The sequence below is a fragment of the Triturus cristatus genome, chromosome 2_1, assembly GCF_964204655.1.
Source record: "Triturus cristatus chromosome 2_1, aTriCri1.1, whole genome shotgun sequence".
Classification (NCBI taxonomy): Eukaryota; Metazoa; Chordata; class Amphibia; order Caudata; family Salamandridae; genus Triturus; species Triturus cristatus.
Genome location: NC_140581.1, coordinates 665,249,894 through 665,263,241, shown reverse-complemented (window position 1 = coordinate 665,263,241; position 13,348 = coordinate 665,249,894). Strand labels below are relative to the sequence as shown.

General features: G+C 43.5%; 1 protein-coding gene across 2 annotated transcripts in view; it reads right to left on the bottom strand.

Moving 5' to 3' along the window:
* MAN2A1 (mannosidase alpha class 2A member 1) overlaps positions 1-13,348 on the bottom strand; it is a 1,157,125-nt gene that overhangs the window by 553,322 nt on the left and 590,455 nt on the right. For both annotated transcript variants that reach the window (XM_085632583.1, XM_085632582.1), the window contains one exon: positions 8,476-8,590. In XM_085632583.1, coding sequence (XP_085488709.1) covers positions 8,476-8,590 — 115 coding nt within the window. The remainder of the gene's footprint in view (positions 1-8,475; positions 8,591-13,348) is intronic.

Below are 13,348 nucleotides of genomic sequence, written 5' to 3'. Positions count from 1 at the left end.
ATCAGATATCAGATAAAACAAGATGTGCTGGTCGTCCTGACACCGAAGGCCTCACTCACTGAAGGCCTCACTTCCAGACTTCCCGGTTGCATAGCAACCCTTCCCCACGTCAGTTACACCACGTCATGCTCGAGTTGAGCACAAGTAAGGCAAAGTTCCAGTAAAGTTCCAGCTGATCACGCAACCCCCTCCAGGCATCCACCCACCTATGACACTTACCTATTATCATCAAGTGGACGCCCACCTTCACGCCTACTTACACGCCCACATGCTCTTATCTCATTCTCTTTTGCTCTTTTCGCTTACGTACATTATGGAGATGTATATATACTGTACTCTGTGAATAATGTTTTGAGAATACTTTTGAGACCCTTCCAGATCCCTTGTGGTGATGGTAATATTCTCCCTATGACTCGAGTTATTGGAATAAAGCCCTTTTTGAACCTGATACCACAGACTCAGCCTCTTGCTTTATGCATGATCTTATTGATATTATGAAATTATGAGAGCGTAATATTTTATTTACGACAGAGCGGCTGATGTCTCTGCCCTGCACCCTGAATAGAAAGGCAGAGTCATGTCAACAAAGTGCTCAAGAACTGGTTTGGACTGGGCAAAGGCCCCTCTACCCCAGAGGAACAAAAGAATTAGGGGTATAAGTATTGGGACCCTGCTCCCAAGAAATTAGATCCTGCTTGATAGAAGAACCTCTGCCTGAGGAGAAGGAACCAGGAAAGCTGTAAGGAGGAGTACTGTCCCTGACCTGGGGGATTGGCCTGCAGTGGTTGCCTTGCTGCTGAAAGGAGAGGAGAAAGACTACAAAGACTTTATTTCAACTTGTGCTTAAAAAGATCTCCAAGGGCTTGGAATAGAGCTTGCCTCCTGCTGAAGTCTCAGGAACAACAGACTTCACCCCCCAGCTCCCCAAAGTTCTTTGGAAGTGCCTGCTGCTGTTGTTGGGCCTTCTGAGGGACTGCGTGTCGCAAGGAGCTGGAAGCGCGACTCAAGAAGGAGAAGCGTGCCGCCGTTGGAACTGCTGTCGTCGCATCACGTAAAGGGTGTCGCCGCTGTAGCATCGCATCGAGCGGAAACGTCTCGCATCATCCAAGAAGTGTCTCGCAACGCCGAAGAAGCATGTCGCCATCGCAGCCATCGTAGCTGACACATCGCACCGCATCAAGAGAAGAGTCTCGCATCGAGGAAGAAGCGTGTCGCCATCGCAGCCATCGTAGCTGTCGCATTGCACCGAATCAAGAAAAGCGCCTCGCATCCACGGAGAAGCGTGCCGCCGTCAGAGCTGCTGTCGTCGCATCGCGTAAAGGGGTGTCGCCGCTGCAACATCGCATCGAGCGGAAGCGTCTCGCAAACGTCGGAGAAGAGTGCCGCTGCCAAGGCCGCTGTCGTCGCATCACGTAAAGGGTGACCCTGCTGCAGCTGACGCATCGAGTCGAGTCTTCTCGCAACATCAGAGAAGAACAACACATCTGGAAGATCTTCACGTCTTTATTTCTTTGCACCAAAAACTTAATCGCATCAGCATCGTTGCAACACTTTTGTTGCCCTGCGTGTCGCATCTAAGGTACATTGACTTAAAGTGTCGCATTTAAGAACTTAAGAGAACTAAGCAAACTTCTACCATCTAAAGTAACAGTATTGTGTATTTTTGTCGTTTAATGGTCTTGTGGTAACTCTATATAAAGAATCCTTATTTTTAATATAAAACCTGTGTTGTGTCCATTTGTAGTGTTGTCACTTGGTTACTGTATGTGTTCACAAATGCTTACCCTATAACGCTCTGAGATAAGCCTTGTCTGCTCGCGCCAAGCTACCTAGAGGGTGAGCAGGGGTTATTTTAGGAGTGTAACCCCTTACCCTGACTAGAGGAAAGGTTCCCTGCTTGTCACAAGTACCTACCTGTGCCAACCAGAGAACCCGGATTCTAACAGGAGCGTTCTTTGTAATATGCTCGGTTTAAACATCCATTAGTGGTGGAGGTGCGGCATTTAGCCTATCGCGATTTGTGTGGCCAAACCAGTTCACGTCCGTGTCCGCATCAGTCCTGTAGGTTTTCCACGATAGGACGGATGCGGACACGGATCTAAAAAAACTCTTGATTTAACTGAGTTTTCGCTATATAGGAGGTTTTCTGGAAGAGAATGACGTATCACAAGTTTTCCCATTCATGAAAATAGAAACAGATTCATTGGAAATATATTGGCCCTGAAGAAGTCCTTAGGGTCGAAACGCGTTAGCTACTTTTGTTTCCTTTTAAAGAAGATTTTGAATAAAGAAAAGTTACACAAGACCTGCTGATTGGATCTGAAATTTTGTTATTTATAATATGTTTTAATATTGAGTGGAGTGCCGGATCCCTTTGTTTCCATTCCATTCATGTTAGCTCCTGCTTAGAGCTTTGACCAAGTACATGTGTTCTTCCTTGTCTGTGCTCTTCCTTGTCTTTTTGCAACGCACTACTTTAAAAAAAAAAAAAAAAGCTTTATAAGCATTTCAGTATTATTTATTGACGTGCAAAGTGTTTTCCTATTTTTAACACAGGGGCACAATTTCTTATTTATGCTACTTTCCCCCTATGTGCCTTCTCTACTAATGCCTTAGTTACAGACACACACAACACTACTTCCCAACACCACTCCAACCTACTACACTCCACTCCACTCTATTCTATGCCACTTCACTCAATTAAATGCCATTTTACACCACTGCACTCTACGCCACTCCATTCCATGCCACTCCACTACATCATTCTATGTCACACCCCTCCAGTCTATGCCACTCAACGCTACTCTACTCTACCCTACGCCACTCTCTTTCAAACCACGCCACTACCTTTTATCCATGCTGAACCGCATCCAAGCTGCTTTACAACATGGCAAAAAGATGATGGCAAAGCTAAGAACCCTCACATAGGTGAGATCTATTGACTTTGCCAATGCTTGTTTAAGTCATGCGATATCTTCCCATGAAGTCTTCTTTTCCAACAATTTCACTGTGAAATTAGGAACTTTCCAACAGTGTCATCTGAGTCTATCATTTATGTGTTCCTTTACCTTAGAGCCATTATGAAGGTGGTCGCCCCTCGATTATTTGAAAAACAATGGTGAAATTTCTATTAAAATAGTTATTTGAAAAACACTGGTGGAATTTCTCTTAAAATAGGAATTGTGTAAGTGCCCCACACCCCGTGTGTCACACTGCAGCCAATTTGCGCACCCAATATATAATCCAGATTTGTGCCTCTAGTGTTTTGTACTGGGCACGCAATCTTCTTGCTGACATATATAACTTTTAGAAGATTGTGCTGAAAATGCACTGTGTTGTCCTATTTTCTCCTACACTTCCTGGGAAGGGACCTTTTTTACCCATTAATGACCTTGAGAATGTCAGGCTTGCTCACTATGTTCGCTTGCAGCAATTTGTAGCTAGTATCGAAACAAACTGGGCTCTTTTGGGTTCCCTGTCCATCACTGAGTACATTAGATCATACTGATGTACTAAATAACATTTAATAAAGGTAATTGTTTTTAAACATGAACATTCATGAAGCCCATCATGCTCCGTGATGACGTAATTAGTTTAACAAGTAGACAAGTCAATTTGACGTGCCCACATGACAAAATAAAGCGATACCAAAGGGGATGATGGACGGAGCATTTGAGCAAATCAAACACGCACCCCCAGTCAACTGATCTGGGTTTAATCCATCATCATTCTTTAGCTCACTCCACCACCCCAGTTCAGACATGGCCATATGCAAATCAGTCTGACCCTGTGCCTCATGGGGACAGTCCAGCCCGAACTGCCAAGCCATGTCTTCCCTGGACCAAAAACAAGCATCCTGGGACAGGTTTCGGGTTCATAACCCTCATCAGCCAGGCTATCTTGAATCCAGTAGCAAAGTGAGCAAGCGACCCACGTCTGGGCATATCCTGCCAACTTAGGGCCAACAAAGCGATACCCTGAGTGGGACGGGTATGCCCAGACGTGAGTCCTGTGCTCTCCAGGCCACTGGAATTAAGCTATCCTGGCTGAAGAGGGGTGAAACCCCAAAACCGGTCCTAGGATGCTTGTTTCCAGACCAGGGAGGACCTGGCTTGGCAGTTCAGACTGGACTGTTCCCATGAGGCACAGGGTCAAGACTGATTTGCATATGGCTGGGTTCAAACTGGAATGGCAGGGTGAGCAAAAAACGAAGATCTCTGTACTGGGGTGAATGTATGACATTGTTCTGCATTTTGTCCATCAACTTTTGTTTTTGCATTTGTAACCCCGAGTGGGATGGGTATGCCCAGACGTGGGTCCCGTGCTCTCCATGCCACTGGACTCAAGCTAACCTGGCTGAAGAGGGGTGAAACCCGAATCCGATCCTAGGATGCTTGTTTCCAGTCCAGGGAGGACCTAGCTTGGCAGTTCGGGCTGGACTGTTCCCATGAGGCACAGGGTCAAGACTGATTTGCATATGGCTGGGTTCAAACTGGAATGCCATGGTGAGCAAAAAAACGATGGATTTAGGCCCAGATCTCTGTACTGGGGTGAATGTATGACATTGTTCTGCATTCTGTCCATCAACTGTTGTTTTTACATGACTAAATAAGCAGAATAATTTTAGTATACAGTAGTAATATTATTGTCTTATAAATCTGGTTAGTACTCGCCCTCAGCTGAATGACTTCAAAGTGCTCTCAAATGTATTGGCAGCCTGGTAAAGTGATTTGCCCAAAGCCACACAATCTGATCAAGCAAAGAAGCTGAGATTTTGATACCAACTTCCCGACTCAAACATTGCACAAATCAGCCATTGTGTGGATATCCACTTCTCCAATATTAAACACCATAGACAAGGCTCTGGGTTACTATTTCTGCGAGTAACTTTGCACAGTGTTGTCAGTAAATTGCATGTTACATCAATATGATGTATAAAAATCTTTCCTAAGAAAAGGACAAAGTTAAGGGTTATAGCAATCAAACAGCACTATTTGGGAAGTGTCAACACCTCACTGAAAGCAACTATATACATATAACAAGGACGTTTAAGAGAGCCCACGGAGCTCGGACAAGCATTCACAGGGACAGGCGAAGCACCGCCTGGCTCTACAAAAACTACCTCAGCTGCAGTGGCGGCTCCTCCATAGGGGTGTTTGGGCGCCGCCCCCCTGCTTTCTCGCAGTGCGAGAAGGCAGAAACATAAATGGTAATAACTACCATTTATGTTTCTGCCTTCTCGCACTGCGAGAAAGCAGAAGTGCCTGATCGGGGGTGGGTGGTCCTGCTTGAGGGCAGGGGGGAGTGGCTTGCCCACTGTTGTGCATAGGGACTGTTTGGTCCCCCCTGGGGCCGATCAAACAGTCCGTATGTACAACAGTGGGCAAGCCACTCCCCCCATGCCCTCGAGCAGCACCGCCCACGGCGCCCACTCTACATAGTGAAAATGGTCCCGGCTGGGGCGCTCTCCACTGCGCCTCAGCGTTGTGATTGGCAGAGCGGAGGCAGGGAGGCTGCCTTTCATTGATGACGACATGACGACGAGAGCTTCAGGACGGCGGGAGCGGCAGTTTGGACGCATCCAGAAGCTGCGGTGTTGCAGGACGGAGCGGGAGTTGAAACGCATCCAGAAGATGTTGCAGGACGAGGATGGTAAGTTTTATAATATTCTTTAATAATTTACCCACCCGCCTCCACCCCCCGTGACGACCCCCACCCCCATCATGCCGGCCGTTACTGTTGACAGAAGTATGAGTTGCCCAAGGCAGACCGGCTGGAAGTCTCCGCATTGGATTATCCGCTCGGCTCCACAAATGGAAAAGCACGTTCACTTTCCAAGCGCCAGAATTAATAATAACTCCTATTAGTGGGTAACGGGGAGATGCAAAGGTACATAGCAGCTCTGTGAGATATGATTGCTCCGTACTTGTGCGCTGCACTGCAATTACGGGTTTACAACGCCTCCAGCCCGAGCTGTATTTACTAGACGCTATGTTTGTAATCATGGGCGAATTATGGTATTTAACTTCTGAATGCTCCGCGCTGGAGTCGGAATATATCCTCAAGCACTCAAGGAACGTACGCGAGAGGCCCAGATAGCCACACTGAAACAGGAGTTAAAATGTTACTTGGTGTTTTGTACTGGTCTGCTCAGGTCTCTCATGACTTGTAGATGGCAAGTATTCAAACGTTTATACAAAACTATTTTAGGCCCTCCTTAGGCCTAAAATAGTTATGCACATTCATTACTATTTTAGACCCTCCGGTGCCGTATCAATGCCAGTCAGGGCCGGCTTTAGGGCGGTGCGATCGGTGCCACCGCACCGGCTGCTGGAATCCTGGGGGCGCCGTGTTTGAAAGTTTATTATGCCTTTGAAGCACCTGCTGCAGCGTTTCTTTCACCCCGCAATTACCAGGGCTCACATAAATGTCAAGATAACTCGTGTGATTAATTATCTTCCCGGAGAGAGAGATCAGCATTTTGTATAGTTGTGGTTTTGACTTAGGTGAACTTAGTGCAGAGGGTTAATATGCCTGCTGCAGAGAACGTGTACCATGTAGATTACAGATGTAAACAGATCAGCAGGTTACTTGCAATGTATAATTTAAAGTCCTAATATAGAATAGTGAGGTATTAACTTTCATCCTAGAACTGCATACACTCTGCAAAGTACAGAACATTGATCAATGTTGCAAAAAGGGTTAATTTGGCTAGAAATCGATTCTCATTATTAAAGAAAACTCCCAACTATGCTGTTTCTTTTTCGACTCTGAGTTTGTGCTTCTCCACACCAAGCACTCTTAAACTATGCTGCCTACCAGTATGGATGACATGTGACTCCTACACTTTTAGTCCTTTGGCTTACGTAACATTTCCTACACAGTGATTTACACATGTATGATTGAATGTCTGTGTGTAATATGCGTGTGATGCAAAGTGCTCAGACACCCTGCACTGGTATGAGTGGCGCTATATAACTAATTCAATGCATCTGAGAGAGTGTGGTTATGGAGACTTGGTCACTGTCTTCGCCACCCAATCTTTGGCCCTAATGGAGACCTGCGGTGACATATAGTTCATCTTTCTTTGGCAATAAGGTCAGGCGACTAACGCCAATGTTCCCTATTCTTTTAAAATAATGCAGTCAGGCTAAATGGATGGCACGGGTGCAAGCAGGAATGAAGCACGATATGGGACAGTTTTAAATGTGTTTAATTATTTCAAGTCTACATATCCTACCTACTTTTATAAATATTCTTGCTTTCTGAAATGTGGTTTAACCTGCATCCTTTGGGCCTTTTTTTTTTGTTCTTCAAAATTTCCTTGGCGTGAGGGTCCTGCAGTTCCCCTTTAGTCAATCAGGCTCGCTATGACACAAAACACATTTAGACCCTTTTTTTACGCCCACCACTTTCAAATGTCACCAGCCACCACTGCTCAGCTGCAGACAAACACGAAGGCACACTTTCTGCATTTAAACTCCCGGAGCAAGTAAAAGCAGTAATGTACCCGTGGGGCAGAGAGGAGTGTGGCACTTACTGCACAGGACCAGAACTGCAGACGGTCAGCACTACCTCACTCTGGTTTCAAGAGCCTGCTTTCCATGTGGCCACTCACTGCCTGTTGCCTCGGACTTCAGCTGGACTTGCGGCCTGATTTCTATGTCCTTGACTTGGAGACTTGGGGCCTCGCTTTCACCTATGCTATTTTCACGTAGTTGACCCATGTATTGATGTAGAAAGGAAGACACCAACTGCATTTGGTAGGGGCGCACTTTCGAGCATGAAGAAACTGCACTTAAGCAGAAAGGAAACAATATCTGTTGAGCCGAAAAAATTGGAAAACTGCGGAATTTAGCACACCCTGAAAGTTTGTGTGCAATCTACACGTCTCCAGCATTACGTCATTCCCAATTTTAATGAAACGTCCCATTTGGGTTATGGAAATGTTATGTAGGTACCAGATGATAATTCATTCGGCACTGTCACTTTTAGCAACAGTTGGCTGAGAACTAGAGGGGCGTCTCCACCACTCCCACGAACACCAGCTAAACCTACAACAATGACAAGAATTCCACCGCAAAAAAATAAACTCTTATTGGTGTGATGATCAAAAATATAAAAATCGCAAACTTTTGTTTCCGGTCATTCCTCACACGTCCTCTGGAAAAAAAACCTCTCTTGACTACCAAAACGCAATAAAAAATAAGCAGCTTAATTCAAAGCCCAGAGTATAATAGTATACAGATACACTGGGAGCTTCACGGAACACGACCACAGCAGCATTGAGACACTTGACTTTTTATTTTCTGCAAAATCCTTCAGTGTGACCGGGAATGTGCGACCCCCTTTATCGTGGAGAGATAAAGGGGGTCGCACATTCCCGGTCACACTAAAGGATTAAGGTAGTCTGTGAGTTCTTTAATTTTTAAATATGCAATTTTAGTAAGTCAAGCATGCATATAAGAAACATACCATACTAAGAAAAGGAGATGATGGATTGTGACTGTAGTCTTCCTTATTCTTCAAAATTAGAAAGTGGGCAGAGTCAACAATCACCTTCTTCAAGTTCAATAATGAATGGAAAATTCTGTGGATAAAAAAGACAAGTAAAACATCACTTATGATATATAGGTATGGCATGTAGAAAAAGTATAGTATATATATATATTTAATATTTAAATGCACGCATCTTAATCATGTCATGTTCTTTGATAACAGTCTGTTACAGGGCAAATTCGTCAAATCCTAACAGGTGTAAAGAGGCAGACTCCCTGGTACATTTGTTTCTGTACCACAGGACACCCCAATGCCTTAAATTTCCAAGGCCTTTTAAAAAGTGTCAGAGAAGGAGTGACTTTCATTGCATGTTTCGCTATCTGCATCAGATCGTTGCCAAGCTTTCCTTCTGCATCCTGGATGGAGAACATAGCCACAAGCACCTCCCCTCCATTGTAGTGCCAGTGCCCTTATGGGGCCGTGACATCATTGTTCCTTTAAATATATAGTACAGTAACTACAAACTAAGTACAAACAAGTCCATTAAAGTTTATACAACAACATTTCATTTGAAAACGTAAGTTATGAAATCATAACAATCAAAGTATGTACAAAGTGTAGGAAATGAGAGCCTTTGATTAGGTGAAGTTATGGAAACCGAGCTTGTGCAGCATTATACCTTGCAAACCTCTGTCATGAATGAAAAAGCTACTGCCCACCATAAATAAATATATAGATATATATATTGATTCTAACTCACCTCCAAAACAGAGGCGCTGCACGCCCAGGAACAAATCACAACCTTTTATTCCATTATGTGCAAAATCAGCAAAAGATGCATAAAGAGAATGTGCAAAGAAATGTCAAAGCATTTCTATCTAAAAAGGTGGAGCAGCATAATATAAAGCCCATCCCTTTCTATGTGTGTTTATTAGTATTACGTTGTGTGCATTTTATTTAGTACATGCAGTAAGTGGCTATATATTTGTTTTAATGAAAGCCACTTGTATATTTAGCTGAGTTACAATGATGTATTCACCAGAAAAGAAATGTATGCTTTCCTTAATCTGCATTCCTATAATTGGTTATGCCTTCTGTTTCTATTTAAGCCTGCTATGTACCTAACGTGGCCTATCTTGTAACTAGACCTAGGTATAAAAGTTACATTTTACAAAATGTTCTGTCAGTGTAATGTTTATCTCTTTTCCGCAGGTGTCTTATCAAACGCTTGATGTGTCAAAACAGCCTCTCCGTTCAACTCGCAAGGTTAGGGAGGGCTGATCTTTTAATTAAAAGTTGGCGTCAGATGCGGAGACAGACGATGGGAAAAGCCATCTTGCACCGGGCAGACCGGACTGATGTTGCATTCAAGGTCGTCCATATGATTGCTCCTTGGTTGGAAGCTGGAAAAGTTCGGGAGGGTGCCTGTTCCCAAGGAACAGATTGTATGATTGGCTCATGGTGGAAAGTGATAGAGAGAAGCCTTTTAGAAACCTTTTATTTCTTTCACGTTTTAATAGTGGGCTTTTTAGAACAGAGGCGGACACCCTTTCCTGACATTGCTGAAAGAAGACATCTTCTCAACCCAGCTGATTTTTTCTGCTGGAGTGTTAAGCTTCATGCTTGAATACTCAGACTCTCTCTTTCAGACCTTAAATCTGGTTCATAAAATGCTGCCACCTTCCTCAAAGAATTTCCCCTTGCTACATTTTCTATTTAAAATAGGGAAGTTCCTTTATGGAGCCTGCTTGGGTGTTATTTTGTTTGCTGTATGTGATACTATTTTGCATTTTGATTCTGATTATCTATAAAAGTAGACTGCATAATCATTCGAACATGCATACACTTATGTTACTTTCAATTCTACTGATTTATCTATTTTGTAATCTGAATTCATTTGATAATAAAACCATTAAACTTGGAACACCATCCTCTCTGTCCTTATTGTGAAGCCACATTGGATTTTACTGTACTTGAAATGCATTGCAGATGCTAGCTCCTTTTTTACACTTTAAGTCTACAATCAAAGATCCATACGACAAGTGGGTGATTCTTTTTGACGATATAACCAAGAGATTGAGGTACAAAAAATAAACGCTGCAACAAAGGTCTTTGTCGCAGCTATAATATTAGTCCTTCTTTAAATTTTTTATTATGTAGCCAGCAGTCCCTGCCCTGTAGACATGATGGGTCTTGAAGTCCTTTGTACTTTATCATCAAGTAATGAAATGGCTTAAAGTACGTACAAATATTGCATGGACTAATCTCACAGCCATGAAAAGACCATTATAGGTAGAAACGAATCGGAGTTTCTTTGCACTTTTTGCTTGTTTTGTCCATAATGAAATAACACATTGTGAATTGTGCATGCAAGTACAGCTAAACTGGGCCAAAGAATTTCTATAGGTGTGTGGAACATGTTTTGAAAGTGGATAAACTTATAAACTAGAAGCAATACTCTCATCGAATAACCTTTTTTTACAGTCTACTCAGGTCCTGATCCTCTTGCCCAAATCTCGCCCACCTTTTCACTTCACTTGCAAGTCTAGTAAAAGTAGTGGTAATGGGGGTGGGGGGATTTCCAGGTGGTAAATGGCACTTTTTGAATGTTTCTTTGAAATAGGCAGTCGTGTGTCAAAAGACTTGAAAAGGCCTACGTTTCATTACAGGTATCAACTCAAATGCAGAAAAAAACGCTGTTCCTGTTAATTTAGTACTATTGTAGAAAACAATGGGACCATCTGTCACGTGGCCATTGGGAACATTGTCGACATCACTAAGTTAGCATAAGCCCTTCAGCCATCATTCAGCTTTGCAAACGTTACTAGCTGCTTTTATTTTTGCAACGTCTCTGTCCGTACTTTTCACATGGGAACTGTTCACTTTGTTCATTGTCTGCCTGTTCCTGGAGTTTAGTCTGAACATTGTGAGCAAGGTCGATAAACAATGCCCCTTATTGTTCTGTTCTGGTCAGGCCCTAGCACTTAGACATAACATACCGATGCAGCTGGTGGGAGACTAGCATTTTGATATTACGGGGTGAACGCATGAAAAACGCACACTTGCCCTGGCGGAAAAACGGCGGCATTCATGGAGGGGCCGTAGTATTGAAGATGGCGGATTGTCCCTGTGGTTCCCTGATGATTACTGTTCTGATCTTATCTGTAATATCGCCCAATGTGATATGTATACTCTATTTCGAAATGTATGGTCTCTTGAGCATTGTTAATAAAAAGTTTTTTTTTTTTTTAAACGCACACTTGGAGAGGGATTTTTCCAGGGAGAACAGCAATGCGGTTCCTGTGATGTATATCTACCATCTAGACACTAAGGTATGGGGTCTGCTGACAAAGCCCAGAGATCTTATTTTATAATAATACCAATTCCTAGCAAGGAAAGAGAGGTTAGGCTGAACTGTCTTCTCTCTATTGTCTTTTCATTATGACATCTCCCTTCATGATATATGGCCTTTTTGCTATGCTGACAATATTTGTATTATGCATTTTTCTGGTTGTTGTGGCACGTATACTGCATTATAGAGCACAATAGTTCAAATAAATATTCGAAACTATTTTGTGTCTCTGTCAGACTTTATTGTTGGCAAAAACAAGAGTGGGAGTGAAAGGGTTTTGCCTCGCAACTGCGATTCCTGAGACAGTCAGGAGTGTTCTGGGGTGTCTAATCATTTACTTCACTGTGAGTGTATAGGCGAGCGAATGAGACACTGTAGCAAGTCAGTCCTGCGCTCGTGGGCACTAAGGTAGTGGGAAGGCTTAGCCCCTATACACCAAGGTCCCATAATCCTGCGCATAGTTCTGTGTATGTGCAGAATCCCTGCAACACGGAGCTACCAAAGTTTGGTCTGGTTCTTATTCGCGAAGTACCCAAGTAGCGATTGTGCTCGTCCATAAAACTCTCTCACTGTTTAAGGAGATGTCCGTGGTGCGCAGGTTTAGCCTCCTATATCGGAGTTTTATAGGTTTTTCAAGCTGGAAGTTTAAAAGGTTTAATAGTTCTCATCTGAACCCAATTCTGCGCTACCGTTTTTTCTGGTTTCTTCTATACTGTTACAATAATGGCAGTACCTATTGCGGCACATAATAGAGTGCTGGTCACAGCACATTTGATTCAGCATGGTGTCCCTATTGCGGGGGCTGATTGTATATTTGTAGTCATGGCGGATCCACCATACCGCTTCGAGGCTTTTTACTCATGGGTTACATTTCCAGCAGTAGATGGAAATATTAATTTATTTCATGAATATACTTGAGCCACGATTCTCCAACAGTATCGTCCTGATCACTTACTAGAAGTTCCGTTGACAGCTTGGGAGTATACCATCTGGTTTAATGGCACCCTTCCTCACCCTGTAACAGTGGTCCCTTTAGACCCTTTATCAGTCGACGGGGCCAAATGGCTCATTTTGGCGGGATTTACACCACATCCTAATTATCTTGGTGTTACACTCGCAGAGCTTAGACAATTGCATACATCAGGACATGGTGGTGGTATAGTCATTAGTCCCCATGGTTAATTCTGTGATGGGCAAGCGTCCTGAGAATAGGGATGATTTACTGTTTTGGTTAGCAGAAAAAATATGATCAACTCAAGGCTGTTTTTCCACACACTACCCCTGTTGAGAAACACAGGATCCTGACGTTAAGTTTACCGAAAGGTAAAACACCAGATGTAACTGATTGCACCACCTGGGGAACGGTGTTTTCTGCCGTATTTTCGCTGTGCTTTGGCACCCCCTCCATGAAAGTTCTGCCGACCGTTCTGAACAAAGTTCTGGATGAGCACGATGCTGGGTCTGCCCTTGAATTAGGGATGAGATTAGTGGGTATGT